Source organism: Callithrix jacchus, chromosome 22, assembly GCF_049354715.1.
Source record: "Callithrix jacchus isolate 240 chromosome 22, calJac240_pri, whole genome shotgun sequence".
Lineage (NCBI taxonomy): Eukaryota > Metazoa > Chordata > Mammalia > Primates > Cebidae > Callithrix > Callithrix jacchus.
This window is the reverse complement of record NC_133523.1, coordinates 39,467,861-39,482,019: the sequence shown is the minus strand read 5'-3', so window position 1 is coordinate 39,482,019 and position 14,159 is coordinate 39,467,861. Positions and strand designations below refer to the sequence as shown.

The 14,159-nt window shown below is 51.4% G+C and overlaps 1 protein-coding gene across 2 annotated transcripts in view; it reads right to left on the bottom strand.

Moving 5' to 3' along the window:
- Positions 1-451: 451 nt before the first annotated feature.
- The window catches only part of MARK4 (microtubule affinity regulating kinase 4), a 48,222-nt gene continuing 34,514 nt past the window's right edge, over positions 452-14,159 (bottom strand). The window contains exons 14-18 of one of the 2 annotated variants that reach the window (XM_035283941.3): positions 10,152-10,255; positions 6,598-6,876; positions 6,359-6,438; positions 4,402-4,446; positions 452-1,757 (exon numbers count right to left, since the gene is read on the bottom strand). In XM_035283941.3, the coding sequence (XP_035139832.1) occupies positions 1,693-1,757; positions 4,402-4,446; positions 6,359-6,438; positions 6,598-6,876; positions 10,152-10,255 (573 nt within the window). In that variant the 3' untranslated portion in view covers positions 452-1,692. The remainder of the gene's footprint in view (positions 1,758-4,401; positions 4,447-6,358; positions 6,439-6,597; positions 6,877-10,151; positions 10,256-14,159) is intronic. The other variant, XM_002762236.7, reaches the window with a different exon arrangement.

The following is a 14,159-nucleotide window of genomic DNA, read 5'->3' as shown; positions in this document are numbered from 1 at the left end:
CATACAATGCCCTGATGCCTGGATCAAACCATACCTGAAGTCGATGCCCCTGGATTATTAAATAACATAAGCCAACAAACACCTGTTTGCTTAAGCAGTATAGACAGATTATTAGTCCTAATACAGCATTTCTCTTGCTAACTCTGCATCCATGCCCAACATAGCAGCCACACTGAAATTACCTACAGTTCTCTGAAGAGATACCACACACTCCCACTTCTGGGCTTTTGCTCAGGGCATACTCAATGCCCAGCTAACTCCTACTCATCCTTCAACACCCCAGACAAGCATGAATTCCTCTAGAACATCTTCCGCAATGACCGCATCCCGCCCACTTTCCCTTCTGGGCTTCCAAGACGATTGTTTGTCTAGTGTCTGTGTCAGAACTCGTGTGTCCCTCAGACAGAGCTTCATGCCTCCGTGTCCAGCACTGGGCCTGGCATGGAGTAGGCACAGGTCAATGATTGTTTATTGAATAAATTTACTAACGGAGTAAGAAGTGGCTTAAGAGTCCAGTGTAACATGGTGCCCGGGAGTGCTGAGTGGATGAATGGGGGGGCCCGATATAGGAACTGGGGCCTCGGGGATGAGGCTGAGTTCTGTCCTGCCTTCGTCCACGACCATCCTTACCTTTCCACCCCCACCGCTCCCAATCTGCAGATGAGAAAAACCGAGGCTCCGAAAGGACCCGGAGTCCCACGTCTCTTCTTCAACTCACTTGCTGGTGAGGGCAGGAAGGAGAACCCTAGGGTCAGCACTGGGGGGGACTCTCCTAAATTTACTGGGCAACAGACTGCAGGTGAGGGGGCTGACAGGAGGAGGGTCAGGGCGTAATAACTTAAAAACCGTAGGTGACAGCGGCAGCTCCTCAAGAGACCTTTGCAGACGGGAGGGGGTGGGTATTTACAAGGATTTGTACAAAGTGCCCCGCGCCAGCCTGGGGCAGGAAAGGTGGGGGGTTTAAGTGTGAGGGGAGGGGAGGAGAGGGGAAGGAAACTGCCTCTCTGACCCCCCCACTCCCAGTCCCCCAAATTCCCCAGTCTTTAGGCTCAGCAGCTCTCCCTGCCCCTGCCCAAGGCCTAATTTTGAGCTGTTGGGAGGAATGAAAGGTTTCCTCAGTTGCCCTCCCTGACCCTGCCCTGCCCCCAAAGTCTCCTCAGGTGCCCCCTTGGTAGGGCGAGGTGGGACAGGACTGGCTGGAGGCTCCAGGAAGGTGCCAGCTCCCCCCGCTGAGCCCCCCATCCTCCTTCTGTGCTGAGCGGCCCCAGAGAACAGCAGAGGGGACAATCTTTGCCCCGAATCGAATTCAGGGAAACTGAGGTGATGACAAAGGGAGAATCCCCTCCCTGGTCCCTTCCCCTTTTGTAGAAGCATAGGGAACAAGGGAGAGGAAGAGGAAGGGGCCTGGGGCCGTGGTGGCTCAGAGCTCGAGGTCGTTGGAGATGCGGGTGACGAGGGTGCGGAAGGCCAGGGCGGTGCCTGCCACACGGCGGAAGAGAACTCCCCGCAAGCCTGGCCGGGGCAGCTGGCAGACCTCCACTTCGAAGTGGGACAGGGGCTCGGGCCCGCCCGCACCCCCGTGCAGGCAGGCCAGCAGGAACGGCTGTGGCTGGCGGCAGCGGCAGCGGGCAGCTGCTGTGGCCTGGCGCAGAGCTGCCATCAGGGCCTCGGGAGGGCGAGAGCTGGTCAGCTTCACACTCCAGGGGAATCGGAGCAGCCGGGGGGCGGTTTCCGTTTGATCCCAAGGTAGATGGCAACTAAGGCAAGAAGATATCAGAGGTCAGAGAAGGGAGCGAAGAGGAACGCAGGTGGAGGGCTCAAGGGACAATTCTTCCCACTTTGGGACAGATTCCTAGCCATCCCCTCAAAAAAAATCCTCCTGTCTTACCCCACTGATAAGTTTCAGCTGGACACAGAGCTGTCCAGCTAGAGACCACACTTTCCAGTCTCCTGTGAGGCCAGGTGTGACCTTGTCTCTAAATTCTGGGACATGAGCAGAAGTGAGGTGTGGAATCCACATAGGTCCTCAAAGACTCCACACACGCCAGGCTCTCCTGTCCCACGTCCCCCCAGGAGCTGGACTTAGCAGTGGCATAGACCAGCCTCAACTGTGAAGATGACATGAGGGCTCCAGGGGATGGGGATGGAAGAACCTGTGGACCTGAATGACCACACAGAGGCTTGGCCACATAGTTTGAAAGAGATTTTTTTTGAGACAAATTCTCGCTCTGAAGCCCAGGCTGGAGAGCAGTGGCGTGATCTCAGCTCACTGCAACCTCCACCTTCTGGGTTCAAGCAATTCTCCTGCCTCAGTCCCTACTAGTAGCTGGGATTCCAGGTGTGCACCACCACGCCCAGGTAATTTTTTGTATTTTTAGTATAGACGGGGTTTCACCATGTTGGCCAGGATGGTCTTGATCTACTGACCTTGTGACCCACCCACCTAGGCCTCCCAAAGTGCTGGGATCACAGGCATGAGCCACCGCGCCCAGCAGAAATTTCTTGTTTCGAGACAGGATCTCACCCTGTCACTAAGCTGCATCACAGCTCACTGTGGCATTGAACTCCTGGTCTTGAACGACCCTCCTGCCTCAGCCTCCTTAGTAGCTGGAACTACAGGCACATGCCACCATGCCCAGGTAGTTGTTAGTTTTTTGTTTGTTTTTTGTAGAGACAAGGTTTCATCATGTTGTCCAGGCTGGTCTGGACCTCCTGGACTCAAGCGATCTTACTGCCTCAGCCTCCAAGTAGCTGGGATTACAGGCGCATGCCACCATACCACATGCAGATAATTTTTTTTTTTTGTATTTGTAGTAGAGACAGGGTTTTACCATGTTGATCAGGCTGGTCTTGAACTCCTGATCTCAGGTGATCCACCTGCCTCAGCCTCCCAAAGTGCCGGGATTACAGGCATGAGCCACAGTGCCTGGTACTGTTTTTTTTTTTTTTTAAGACAGCTTTGTTCTTGTCTCCCAGGCTGGACTGCAATGGCACAACCTTGGCTCACTGCAACCTCTGCCTCCCAGGTTGGACTGCAATGGCACAACCTTGGCTCACTGCAACCTTTGCCTCCCAGGTTCAAGCAATTCTCCTACCTCAGCCTCCTAAGTAGCTGGGACTATAGGTACCACGCCCAGCTAATTTTTGTATTTTTAGTAGAGACGGGGCTTCACCATGTTGGCCAGGCTGGTCTTGAACTCCTGACCTCAAGTGATCTGCTTGCCTTGGCCCTCCCAAAGTGCTGGGATTACAGGCGTGAGCCACACCGCCAGGCCACTTTAAAATTTTTTTTGAGACAAGGTCTTGCTGTGTCCCCCAGACAGGAGTGCAGTGGTACAATCACGGCTCACTGCAGCCTCCACCTCCTGGGTTCAAGTGACCCTCCTGCCTTGGCCTCCTGAGTTGTTGGAATTACAAGCATGAGCCACTGTGCCTGGCCTCTCTGGGCTTTCTGATTGTCACATGTCTCAGGGTGGGAGCACTGCTGGCATTGATTAGGTTGAGGATGGGGCAGGTCAAGGATGAGAAACGTTCTCCAATGTGCCAGAGGGCTCTGCATAACAAAGAAACGTCTTGCCTGAAATAGGAGAGTGCAGCTCTAGATGAGCAACCCGGGGCTGGTCTCCCTTGTTCCAGTGAGGCCACTCCTCAGATTGGGTGAGCACATGACTCAGTTTTGCCAATAAGAGCGTTCTACCCCCTGGCCACTGTGCTTGGGGTCAAGAGTGAATACATGACCAAGTCTGACCAATCAGAGTACTTCTCCTCTCTGGCTGCAGGTATTGGTTTAGAAATGAGCATGTGACCTAGTCCCAGGCAATGAGTCAGCCCTGGCAATTTGTTGCAGCTGCTGGGAAGGCTGGGGTTTCCACCTGGGTCTCTAAACCGGGAACTCAAGACTAAGCCAGGGCTTGGCAAACTCTAGTGCTGTGTGTTTTTGTGAATAAAGTTTTATTGGAACACACTCATACTCATTTGAGTTGAATATGGCTGCTTTTGCCTACAATGGGACAACTGAACAGGTGTGACAGAGGGTGCCTGGCCCTCAAAGCCTAAAATCTTCACGGTCGGGGTCTGTTCAGATAATGTTTGACTCCTGCTGGCCCAGAGCTGCCGGCAGCCATTCTGCCATGATTGGATGACGGGCAAAAGGAGGTGGGGGCATTGACCGGAAGAGCTGAGTTGTAGATGGGATGAGACTGAAGTTTAAGATGGTCAAGGGAAGGTGGTGGGAGTGAGAGGAGCTGGCAGAGAAGGCAGGGACCAAAGAGAATTTCGGGAAGTTGGCCTTGTAGGATGAGACTGGGGCCCCATCTAATGCCCTGGGGTAAGTGTTGGGAGGTGCTGAGGCAGGAGAAGGGAAGGGCTGCTGTGCAGTCAGGGGTAGGCTCAAGCACTCACCTTGTGACCTCAGGTCCCCCGATTCTCTCAGGTTCGTCTGCGACCCTAGGGAAGGGGAGGGGGACAGAGTGTCTAATCTGGACATAGTAAACCCACCTCCCCCAACCCACTGCCTCTGGAGCTCTGAGCAGCCCCTGCCTCAGCCCCAGTTCCTCCGGGCTGGGGAGGGCTTGGAGTCAGGATTTCATCTCCCTGTCCATCCCCAGAAGGGAGCTCATTCTGCAATGGCGAGTGCAGGTCACAGGAAAGATACAGAAGAACGTGGAAGGTGAAAGACAGGAGTGGGCAGAGACACACCCTTTATAGAGAAGCGGTCACAGAGAGCCAGCCGCACACACGCGCGTGCACACACACACTCACACATTCATGCTTTGCTCAGCACCTGAGCAAAGACCTGCCCTTTTTTTTTCCTTTTCTTGAGACAGAGTCTCACTCTGTCATGCAGGAGTGGTGTGATCTCAGCTCACTGCAGCCTTAACCTCCTGGGCTCAAGCAATCCTCCTGCCTTGGCCCCTGAGGTAGCTGGGACTACAGGCGCATGCCACCACATCCGGCTTTTTTTTTTTTTTGTATTTTTTGTAGAGATGGGGCTTTGCCATATTGCCCAGGCTGGTCTCAAACTCCTAGACTCAAGTGATCTGCCCACCTGGGCTTCCCAAAGTGCTGGGATTACTGGCCAGAGCCGCCTCACCCAGAGGCCTGCCCATTTAATGCCGCACCCTTCCCTTCCCCATACCCCGCACCCCCCTCCCTGTTCTACGTTTTTCGTTTGTTTTAAAGACAGGGTCTCCCTCCCGTGTTGCCAAGGCTGGAGTGGTGTGATCATAGCTCACAGCAGCCTAGACTTCCTGGGTTCAAGTGATCCTCCTGCCTCAGCCTCCCAAGTCTATGGGACTATAGGTGCAGCCACCATGCCTGGCCAATTTATTTACTTTTTTGTAGAGACAGGGTCTTGCTATGTTGTCCAGGCTAGTCTTGAACTCATGGGCTCAAGCGATCCACTTGCCTCAGCCTCCCAAAAGGCTGATTACAGGCATGAGCCACCAAATGTGGCTCCTATTCTATTTTCCTTCTTAGTACTTCGCAGTATCTAGCAGTCTATATAATAAGTATATTTTACTTATTTCTTTATTTCTTATCTGGATCCCTTAGTAGAATGCCAGCTCTGCCAGGGCAAGAGTTTTGTACATTTTGTTCACCCTCTACCACAGGACTAGGGCAGTGCCAGGCACACAGTAGGGGCCCAATGAATAACAGCAATTAATTAAAATAGCCAATTATTTATACACAGGTAAAGCACTTTCCAAAGCAATGTTCTTTTTTTTTTTTTGAGACGGAGTTTTGCTCTTGTTACCCAGGCTGGAGTGCAATGGCGCGATCTTGGCTCACCGCAACCTCTGCCTCCTGGGTTCAGGCAATTTTCCTGCCTCAGCCTCCCAAGTAGCTGGGATTACAGGCTCGCGCCACAATGCCCAGCTAATTTTTTGTATTTTTAGTAGAGACAGGGTTTCACTATGTTGACCAGGATGGTCTCGATCTGTTGACCTCGTGATCCACCCGCCTCGGCCTCCCACAGTGCTGTGATTACAGGCTTGAGCCACCACGCCCGGCCCTCCAAAGCAATGTTCTAAACTCAGTCCATACATCACCTCATTTAGTCCTCACAATAACCCTAGAAGGCAGGTACTGTTATTACTATACCCATTTTACAGAAGAGGAAAGCGCGGCCCAGAGACCTTGAGTGACTGGCTTCAGGACACTTGGCAGAGCTGCCATTTGAACCCGAGTCTGGCTCCAGAAGCTGTGCTTCCGTGAGTAAATGAACAACCAGACCCCACATACAGACCCTGGACCCTGCTCACATCCACAGGGCTCCCTCCCCGATGCCCGCACACACGGGTCAGACATGCAGCCAGGAAGGCAGAGCCAGCAAGAACAGGGCATGGACGGGACTTACTGATCTTGGATCCCTGGGGCAGAGAGGCGCCCGAAACACAGCGGTTAGAGTTCTGCCGTTTAGAGGGATCGAGGGTAACCCTGCAGTGTGAGGAGGGAGGCGAGGGGTGACAGGGTAGGAGGAAAGGAGGAAGAGGAGGAGAAAATGTTGGGGCACAGGAGACAGAGCAGAGTAGAAGACAGGTTAGGTCCCATCAGCCCCTGGCCCTGCCCCGCCCCTGCCATCCCTGTGGAGCTCACCTTCGGGTCAGTTTGGAGGTCAGCTTGGTGAAGAGGTTGGTGGTGGGGCGGGGCCGCCCGGTGGGCAGGGGTGCAGCCTCGTGGGCCAGCGTGGGAGAGGCGGGGGGCCCATTCTGCACACCCCCACCACTCCCACCCCCTGCCCGCCGGTCCCGGACCTGGCCACCGTGGAAGGTGCTGCGGATGGTGGAGCCGCGTGCCAGGCGGCTCCGCTCCCCTGATGGGGGTGCCAGGCTGTGACTGGAGGGGGAGGCAGGGGGCACCCGTGGGGTGCCTGAGCTGTGGGTAGAGAGACAAGTCAGGATGGGGACCTGAGGCAGGCCAGGACCCTAGTCCCTCTGATTCTTCACATTCCTGTCCTGACACCAGGGACTGCAACCAGCAAGGAACTCAGAGATTTGGCTGCCATGTACAGTTGTGCAGGCTGTGTACTATACAATCCTAGCATTATTTTACGACTCTCTCCTCTCCTATTACCTCTCCTTCAAACTGTCCCTTCTTCAAATTCTACCCCCTCCAAACCATCCCCATTACAACTCTCCTCTCTCCAAATGCAGCAACTGAATAGATGCACGGAAATTTTTGGGTGACTTCCTTGCTATTTGTTATTGAAACTTCAGGAACCAAAACACTTAGCTATCTGAACTCCCATTATCTAAAATCGGGAAAGGGACAGCTGTAAAGGCCACAAATATCTGTATTCACTATGATAATTTAGACAGTGGGAGTCCCACTGTCCCAGGACCCTCCTGCAGCCCCTCGGACTAGTCAACAACAGGGACCAGACCTCTGTCTTTCCAGTTCAATTCTCCTGCTTCAGCCTCCTGAGTAGCTGGGATTACAACTGTGAGCTACTGTGCCTGACTAATTTTTTTTTTGAGACGGAGTCTCACTCTGTCTAGGCTGAACTGCCATGGGGCAATCTTGGCTCATTGTAACCTTCGCCTCCTGGGTTCAAGGGATTTTCCTGCCTCAGCCTTCTGAGTAGCTGGGACTATAGGCATGCACTACCATGCCAGGCTAATTTTTGTATTTTTAGTAGAGATGGGGTTTCACCATGTTGGCCAGGCTGGTCTCGCACTCCTGATCTCAGGTGATCCACCCACTTTGGCCTCCCAAACTTGGGATTCCAGGTGTGAGCCACTGCGCTCAGGCCAGACCTCCAATGTCTATCCTCCCAGGGACTCCAGGCCAGCCTGGATCTCAGAGAAGAATCCTGACTGTGGCAGAGGCTGTTACTTTTTTTTGTTGTTGTTGTTTTTGAGACACAGTCTCACTTTGTCTCCCAGGATGGAGTGCAATGGCGTGATCTCAGCTCACTGCAGCCTCTGCCTCCTGAGTTCAAGCGATTCTCCTGCCTCAGCCTCCTGAGTAGCTGGGACTATAGGCATGTGCCACCATGCCTGGGTAATTTTTTTTTTTTTTTTCAGTAGAGATGGGGTTTCACTGTGTTAGCCAGGATGGTCTAGATCTCCTGACTTTGTGATCTGCCCTCCTCGGCCTCCCAAAGTGCTGGGATTACAGATGTGAGCCACCACGCCTGGCGAGGCCGCCACTTAATCCCTAGAATCCATCCTCTCCGTTTTGCTCCTGGTACCAAACCCTTAGAGCACATGGCCACCCAGCCACAGACTACATTTCCCAGACTCCCTTGCAGCTAGGGATGGTCATGTGACCACATTTTGGCCAATGGGATATAAGCAGAAGTGCTCTGTACCACCTATGGGTCACACCTCCACTGCGCCTGGCTATTTTTTTGCATTTTTAATAGAGATGGGGTTTCTCCATGTTGATCAGGCTAGTCTCAAACTCCTGATCTTGTGATCCACCTGCCTTGGCCTCCCAAAGTGCTAGGATTGCAGGTGGGCCACACCTTTAAAAAGAGTTACTGCTTATCCTCTATTCTTTCCCCACTTCTTGCTGATGGGGAAATGATGGCAGCTGGTGCAATGGTCTCAGTCCCAGAGCTGGAGTCCCATGTTGAGGCTGGAAGAACTTACCTGGGTCCTGGGAACACCATCCAGACTAAACCTGCCGCTTATTTATACCTGGGATCTCTTTTATTATAGCAGCTGAGTCTTTAAGTTTTGCTTTTGTGTTTTTAAAACCTTCTAATTTTTTTTTTTTTGTCTGAGTCTGCAATTTAACTGCTCCACTGTCTCTTGAGCAGAACTGAAAGGCCATGTATTATGGTGATTAAAAATAGATTCTGGAGTCAGTCTGGAATCTGCTTCTTGACTTACCAGCTGTGTGGCCTTGGACAAGTTACTTAACCTCTCTGTGCCTCAAATCCTCAGCTGTAAAATATGGAGATACTAGGATCTACCTCAGAGAGTTGTTAGGGGCACTGAGCCAGGCAATATACATAGAAGCCTGGCAGGTGGCTGCTGCTTCATGAATGTTCACTATTATTTTTACTTGATAACTACCCAAAAAAAAAGCACTCTCAGTCACTGAGTGAAGGCCTCCTAGGCGCATCAGACCCAGTACCAGGTTGAGGACACACCTGATCTCTACTGGATTCTTATAATGGGGCCTGGAAGTGAACTTTTTTTTTTTTTTGAGTCAGAGTCTCACTGTGTTGCCAAGGCTGGAGTGCAGTGGTGCAATCTCAGCTCACCGAAACCTCTGCCTCACAGGTTCAAGCAATTCTCCTGCCTCACTCAGCCTTCCAAGTAGTTGGGATTACAGGTGCACGACACCACTCCTGGTTAATTTTTGTATTTTTAGTAGAAACGGGGTTTCACCATGTTGGCCAGGCTGGTCTCTAACGCCTGACTCAGGTGATTTGCCTCGGCCTCACAAAGTGCTGGGATTACAGGCATGAGCCACCGTGCCCAGCCAGCATCAAGCCCACTTTAATGGAAGCAAAAACAGAGGCTCAGAGATTTGCCCAAAGTCATTCTGTTAGCAGTGTGAGCACAGAGGTAAGATTCGAACTCAGAAGTGAGTATTCACAGAAAGGTGACTGTTAACTACCCCATTCCCCTGCCCACACCCAATGGGAACAAGGGCAGCCCCTAATCAGGTGCATCCCAGAGTGTGCCCAGTGTCCGCCATCACCCTGCCCTACAGCCCTGGTGGGCGGCAGTGTCCTTGTCCTGGAGCCAGCCCTACTCTGGCTGGCCTTGACGTGTGATGTGAACTAATCCCTTCCCTGCCTCTGCTCCAACCAGTCTGGTTTCCTTCCCTTGCCAGCTGGAAGAGACCTCACAGACGCAGGCCAACAAGCTGCAAAACCAGCCAACCAGATGCTCCTGAAGCTGTGACATTCTGGGGCTTCTCTTGAGTTCTAAAAATGGATCATTCGGGTTCCCAAGGCTCGTAGGCAGAGAGCAGGGCTGACTGCTTTCCTGGTGCTGACAACTAATTAATTAAGTGGGGAGGACTTTCAGGGGGGTACCTGGGCCGACTGTGCCAAGGGCAGGGCAGATACACTCACTCTCTGGTCTCCACGGCACCAGCCTCCAAAGCTTACCATCTCAGATCAAGGGAGGTCCTGCTCACCTATCCCCTACTTCCCACCCCCTACCCCGGTGCTGCCCCCTCCATACCTGTTTTCTTTCCCATTTGGCAACAGTGACGGGCGCTCAGCCCCTGGGCGTTCTGTGCAAACGTAGGTGTTTCTGCGGGTCATCATGCTGGGAGGGAGGTTGTTCTGCAGGAGACACGGCCAGGAAGGGAGTGAGGGGGTGAAGACACGCCCCTGAGTTCCTTCCTCCTCCACTCTCTGCCCACCCCAGTGATGAATGAGTCAAGGGCCCATGTGGGAACTGAGGGTGAGTAGGAGATAGTTGAAAGGTCCCAAAGATGTGAAAGGTTCATGAGTGATCTCAGCCACCTAGGCTGAGCCAAGGGAGACCGCTAGAGCTCAGGGAAGAGGAGGACACTGAGGGAAAACGAGGAGGGAAGGTTTCCAGGGGGCATCCTCGTCCACCACTCTTCTCCCAGCAATGCCTGCCTTCTTGAGGCCCAGCCCAGCCACACTAAACATTTGCTAGTGTGCTTATTCATGCCACATTCTGTCATTGTGCCTAGCCTTTGCACTGGCTGTCTCACCTGCTAGAACATTCCTCCTACCTTTTCCCCTGACTCACTCCTACATATCTTTCAGGTGTCAGTTCATAATCTACCACCACCCCCGGCCCTAGGCTGAGTCACGTGCCTCCTTTGGGCTCCCACAGCCCCCTGGGCTCCCCACTACAGCTTCAATCACTGCATTGTCAATGTCTGTTCTCATATATGTCCCCGTCCCATACTGCTGGGCTGTGAGCTCTGGGAACACAGGGAATATCAGGATTATGCTGCCTCATAAACATGTTAGGAAGAGATCCCTCTTTTCCTATTCTCTGGAAGTTTGTCTAAGGTTAGTATTATTTCTTTTTTAAGTGTCTGGAAGAATTCCACTGGTGGGAGCCATCTGAGCCAGAAATCTTCTTTATGGAAAAGGTTTTCAGTTATGAATACAATTTCTTTAATAAGAATATAAGACTGTTCAGGTTTTCTATTTCTTCTAGTGTCAGTTTTGATACACTGTGTATTTAATGTGTCCGTTTCATTAAAGCTGGTAAATTTATTGGCATAAAGTAGTATCATCTTACTATCTTTTAATGTTAGAACAAAGTTCCCCTTTTCATGTTGGAGACTGGTGATTCATGTCTGCCGTCTTTTTTCCTAAACTGATTTTACCAGGGGTCCATTTGATTTTATTAATCTTTTCATTCTTTTATTTTTTGAGATGGAATTTTGCTCTTGTTGCCCAGGTTGGGGTGCAATGGCGCAATCTCGGTTCACTGCAACCTCTGTCTCTCAGATTCAAGGGATTCTCCTGCCTCAGCCTCCCGAGTGGCTGCGATTACAGGCGTGCACCACCACATCCAGCTTATTTTTTGTATTTTTAGTAGAAACGGGGTTTCACTATGTTGGCCAGGCTGGTCTCAAACTCCTGATCTCATGTGATCCACCCACCTTGGTCTCCCAAAGTGTTGGGATTACAAGCACAAGCCACCGCACCCAGGCTGATTTTATTAATCTTTTCAAAGTACCAACTTTAGGTTTTGTTGATTTCCTTCGCCTTCACTGATACCTTCTGTTTAATGCCTCTTCTCTTCTACTTTTTTTTTTGAGATGGGGTCTTGTTCTGATGCCTGGGCTGGAGTGCAGTGGTGTGATCATGGCTCCCTGCAGCCTCAACCTCCTGGCCACAAGTGGATCCTCCCACTTCAGCCTCCCAAGTAGCTAAAACCTCAGGCATGTACCACAACACTTAGCTGATTTTTAATTTTTGGCAGAGACAGACAGGGTCTTTGTTGCCCAGGCTAGTCTTGAACTCCTGAGCTCAAGTGATCCTCCTGCCTCAACCTCCTGAAGTGCTGGAATTACAGGCGTGAGCCACCACTTCCAGTCCCTTCTACTTTCTTTGAGGTTAATTTGCTTTTCCTTTTCCAGCTTCTTAAGGTGTGGGTTTTGTTTAGCAATAAAATAGCTCTCATTCACTAAGTTCTAACTGTGACAGTATGTGAAATACTTCATGTGTGACAGCTTGCAAGATCCTCACAAGGACCCAGTTTTTTTTTGAGACGGAGTTTCGCTCTTGTTACCCAGGCTGGAGTGCAATGGCACGATCTCAGCTCACCGCAACCTCCGCCTCCTGGGTTCAGGCAATTCTCCTGCCTCAGCCTCCTGAGTAGCTGGGATTACAGGCACATGCCACCATGCCCAGCTAATTTTTTGTATTTTTAGTAGAGACGGGTTTCACCACATTGACCAGGATGGTCTCAATCTCTTGACCTCGTGATCCACCCGTCTCGGCCTCCCAAAGTGCTGGAATTATAGGCGTGAGCCACTGCACCTGGCCCTAGGACCCAGGTTCTTTAATGAGTCCATTTCACAGAGTGAGATACTGAAGCTCAGAAAGGTGAAGTTGCTTGCCCAAGGTCACACAGCTCATTAATGTAATTCAAACTCTACATGGCTTCAGAGTCCTGGCCACTTTCTCAAACTGCCTCCACCCTCCTCCTCTTTTTTAAGAGATAGGATCTTACCATGTTGCCCAGGCTGGTCTCAAACTCCTGGCCTCAAGTAATCCTCCCACCTCAGACTCCCAAGTAGCTGGGAGTCTGAGGTGGGAGGATTACTGGAACTACATGTGTAGTAGCTGGGACTACATGTATGTGCCACCATGTCCAGCTGCCTCCACTCTCCGTTCCTATGCTGAGGATATTTTGGTACTATGCTGTTCTCGGGGACTCAGACAGGAAAGGTAAGTACTATTTTCCCAGAATCCTTTGCAGCTCAGGTTTTGCATATAAGTTGGGTTCTGCCAATGTTTGCATTCACGAAGATTTAGAAGATGGAAATGGGGCAGCAGCTGCTCTCCTGGCTGCTTTGACTTCAGCTCATATAGGCAAGGCTATGAGATGAAGGTCTTTGCTTTAGCAGGGCTCCAGTGCTGGCTGTCCAACCTTTTTGGCATCAAGAAGCTCTTTGGGGCTGGGCACAGTAGCTCACACCTGTAATCCCAGCACTTTAGGAGGCTGAGGTGGGCGGATCATGAGGTCAAGAGATCGAGACCATCTGGCCAACATGGTGAAACCCCGTCTCTACTAAAAATAGAAAAATTAGCCAGGTGTGGTGGCAGGTACCCATAGTCCCAGCTACTCGGGAGGCTGAGGCAGGAGAATCACCTGAAACCAGGAGGCAGAGGTTGCAGTGAGCTGAAATTGCGCCACTGCACTCTAGCCTGGCGACAGAATAAGACTCCATATTTAAAAAAAAAAAGAAAGAAAGAAAGAAAGAAGCTCTTTTGGTGGAGTATATGAGGTTTTTGAATCTTGGATTACAGCCATGAATGTACTTTTTTTTTTTGAGACAGAGTCTTACCCTGTTCTCCAGGCTGAAGTGCAATGGCACAATCTCAGCTCACTGCAACCTCTGCCTCCTAGGTTCAAGCGATGCTCCTGCCAAGTAGCTGGGATTACAGGCATGCACCACCACGTCCAGCTAATTTTTATATTTTTAGTACAGATGGGATTTTGCCATGTTGGCCAGGCCTGTCTTAAACTCCTGATCTCAAGTGATCCACTACCTCTGCCTCCCAAAGTGTTGGGATTACAGATGTAAGCCACCGCACCTGGCCTGACAATGTGCTCTTGAATTCACCAGCGCTGGGGCAGCCTCAGAAGGACCAGCTCCCTTGGTGGGTCAGTTCTGCAGTGTGGTTGCGACTGTGGTTCCTATAAATCTAGCCCACTGTCCACTCCTTCAGTCCTTCTTACAATTTTTTTTTTCTTTTTTTCAGACAAAGTTTCACTCTTGTTTCCCAGGCTGGAGTGCAATGGTGCAATCTCGGCTCGTTGCAACCTCCACCTCCCGGGTTCAAGCAATTCTCCTGCCTCAACCTCGAGAGTAGCTGGGATTACAGGCATGCGCCACTGCGCCCGGCTAATTTATATTTTTAGTAGATACCGGGTTTCTCCATGTTGGCCAGGCTGGTCTTGAACTCCTGATCTCAGGTGATCTCCGCCTGCCTCGGCCTCCCAAAGTGCTGGGATTACAGGCGT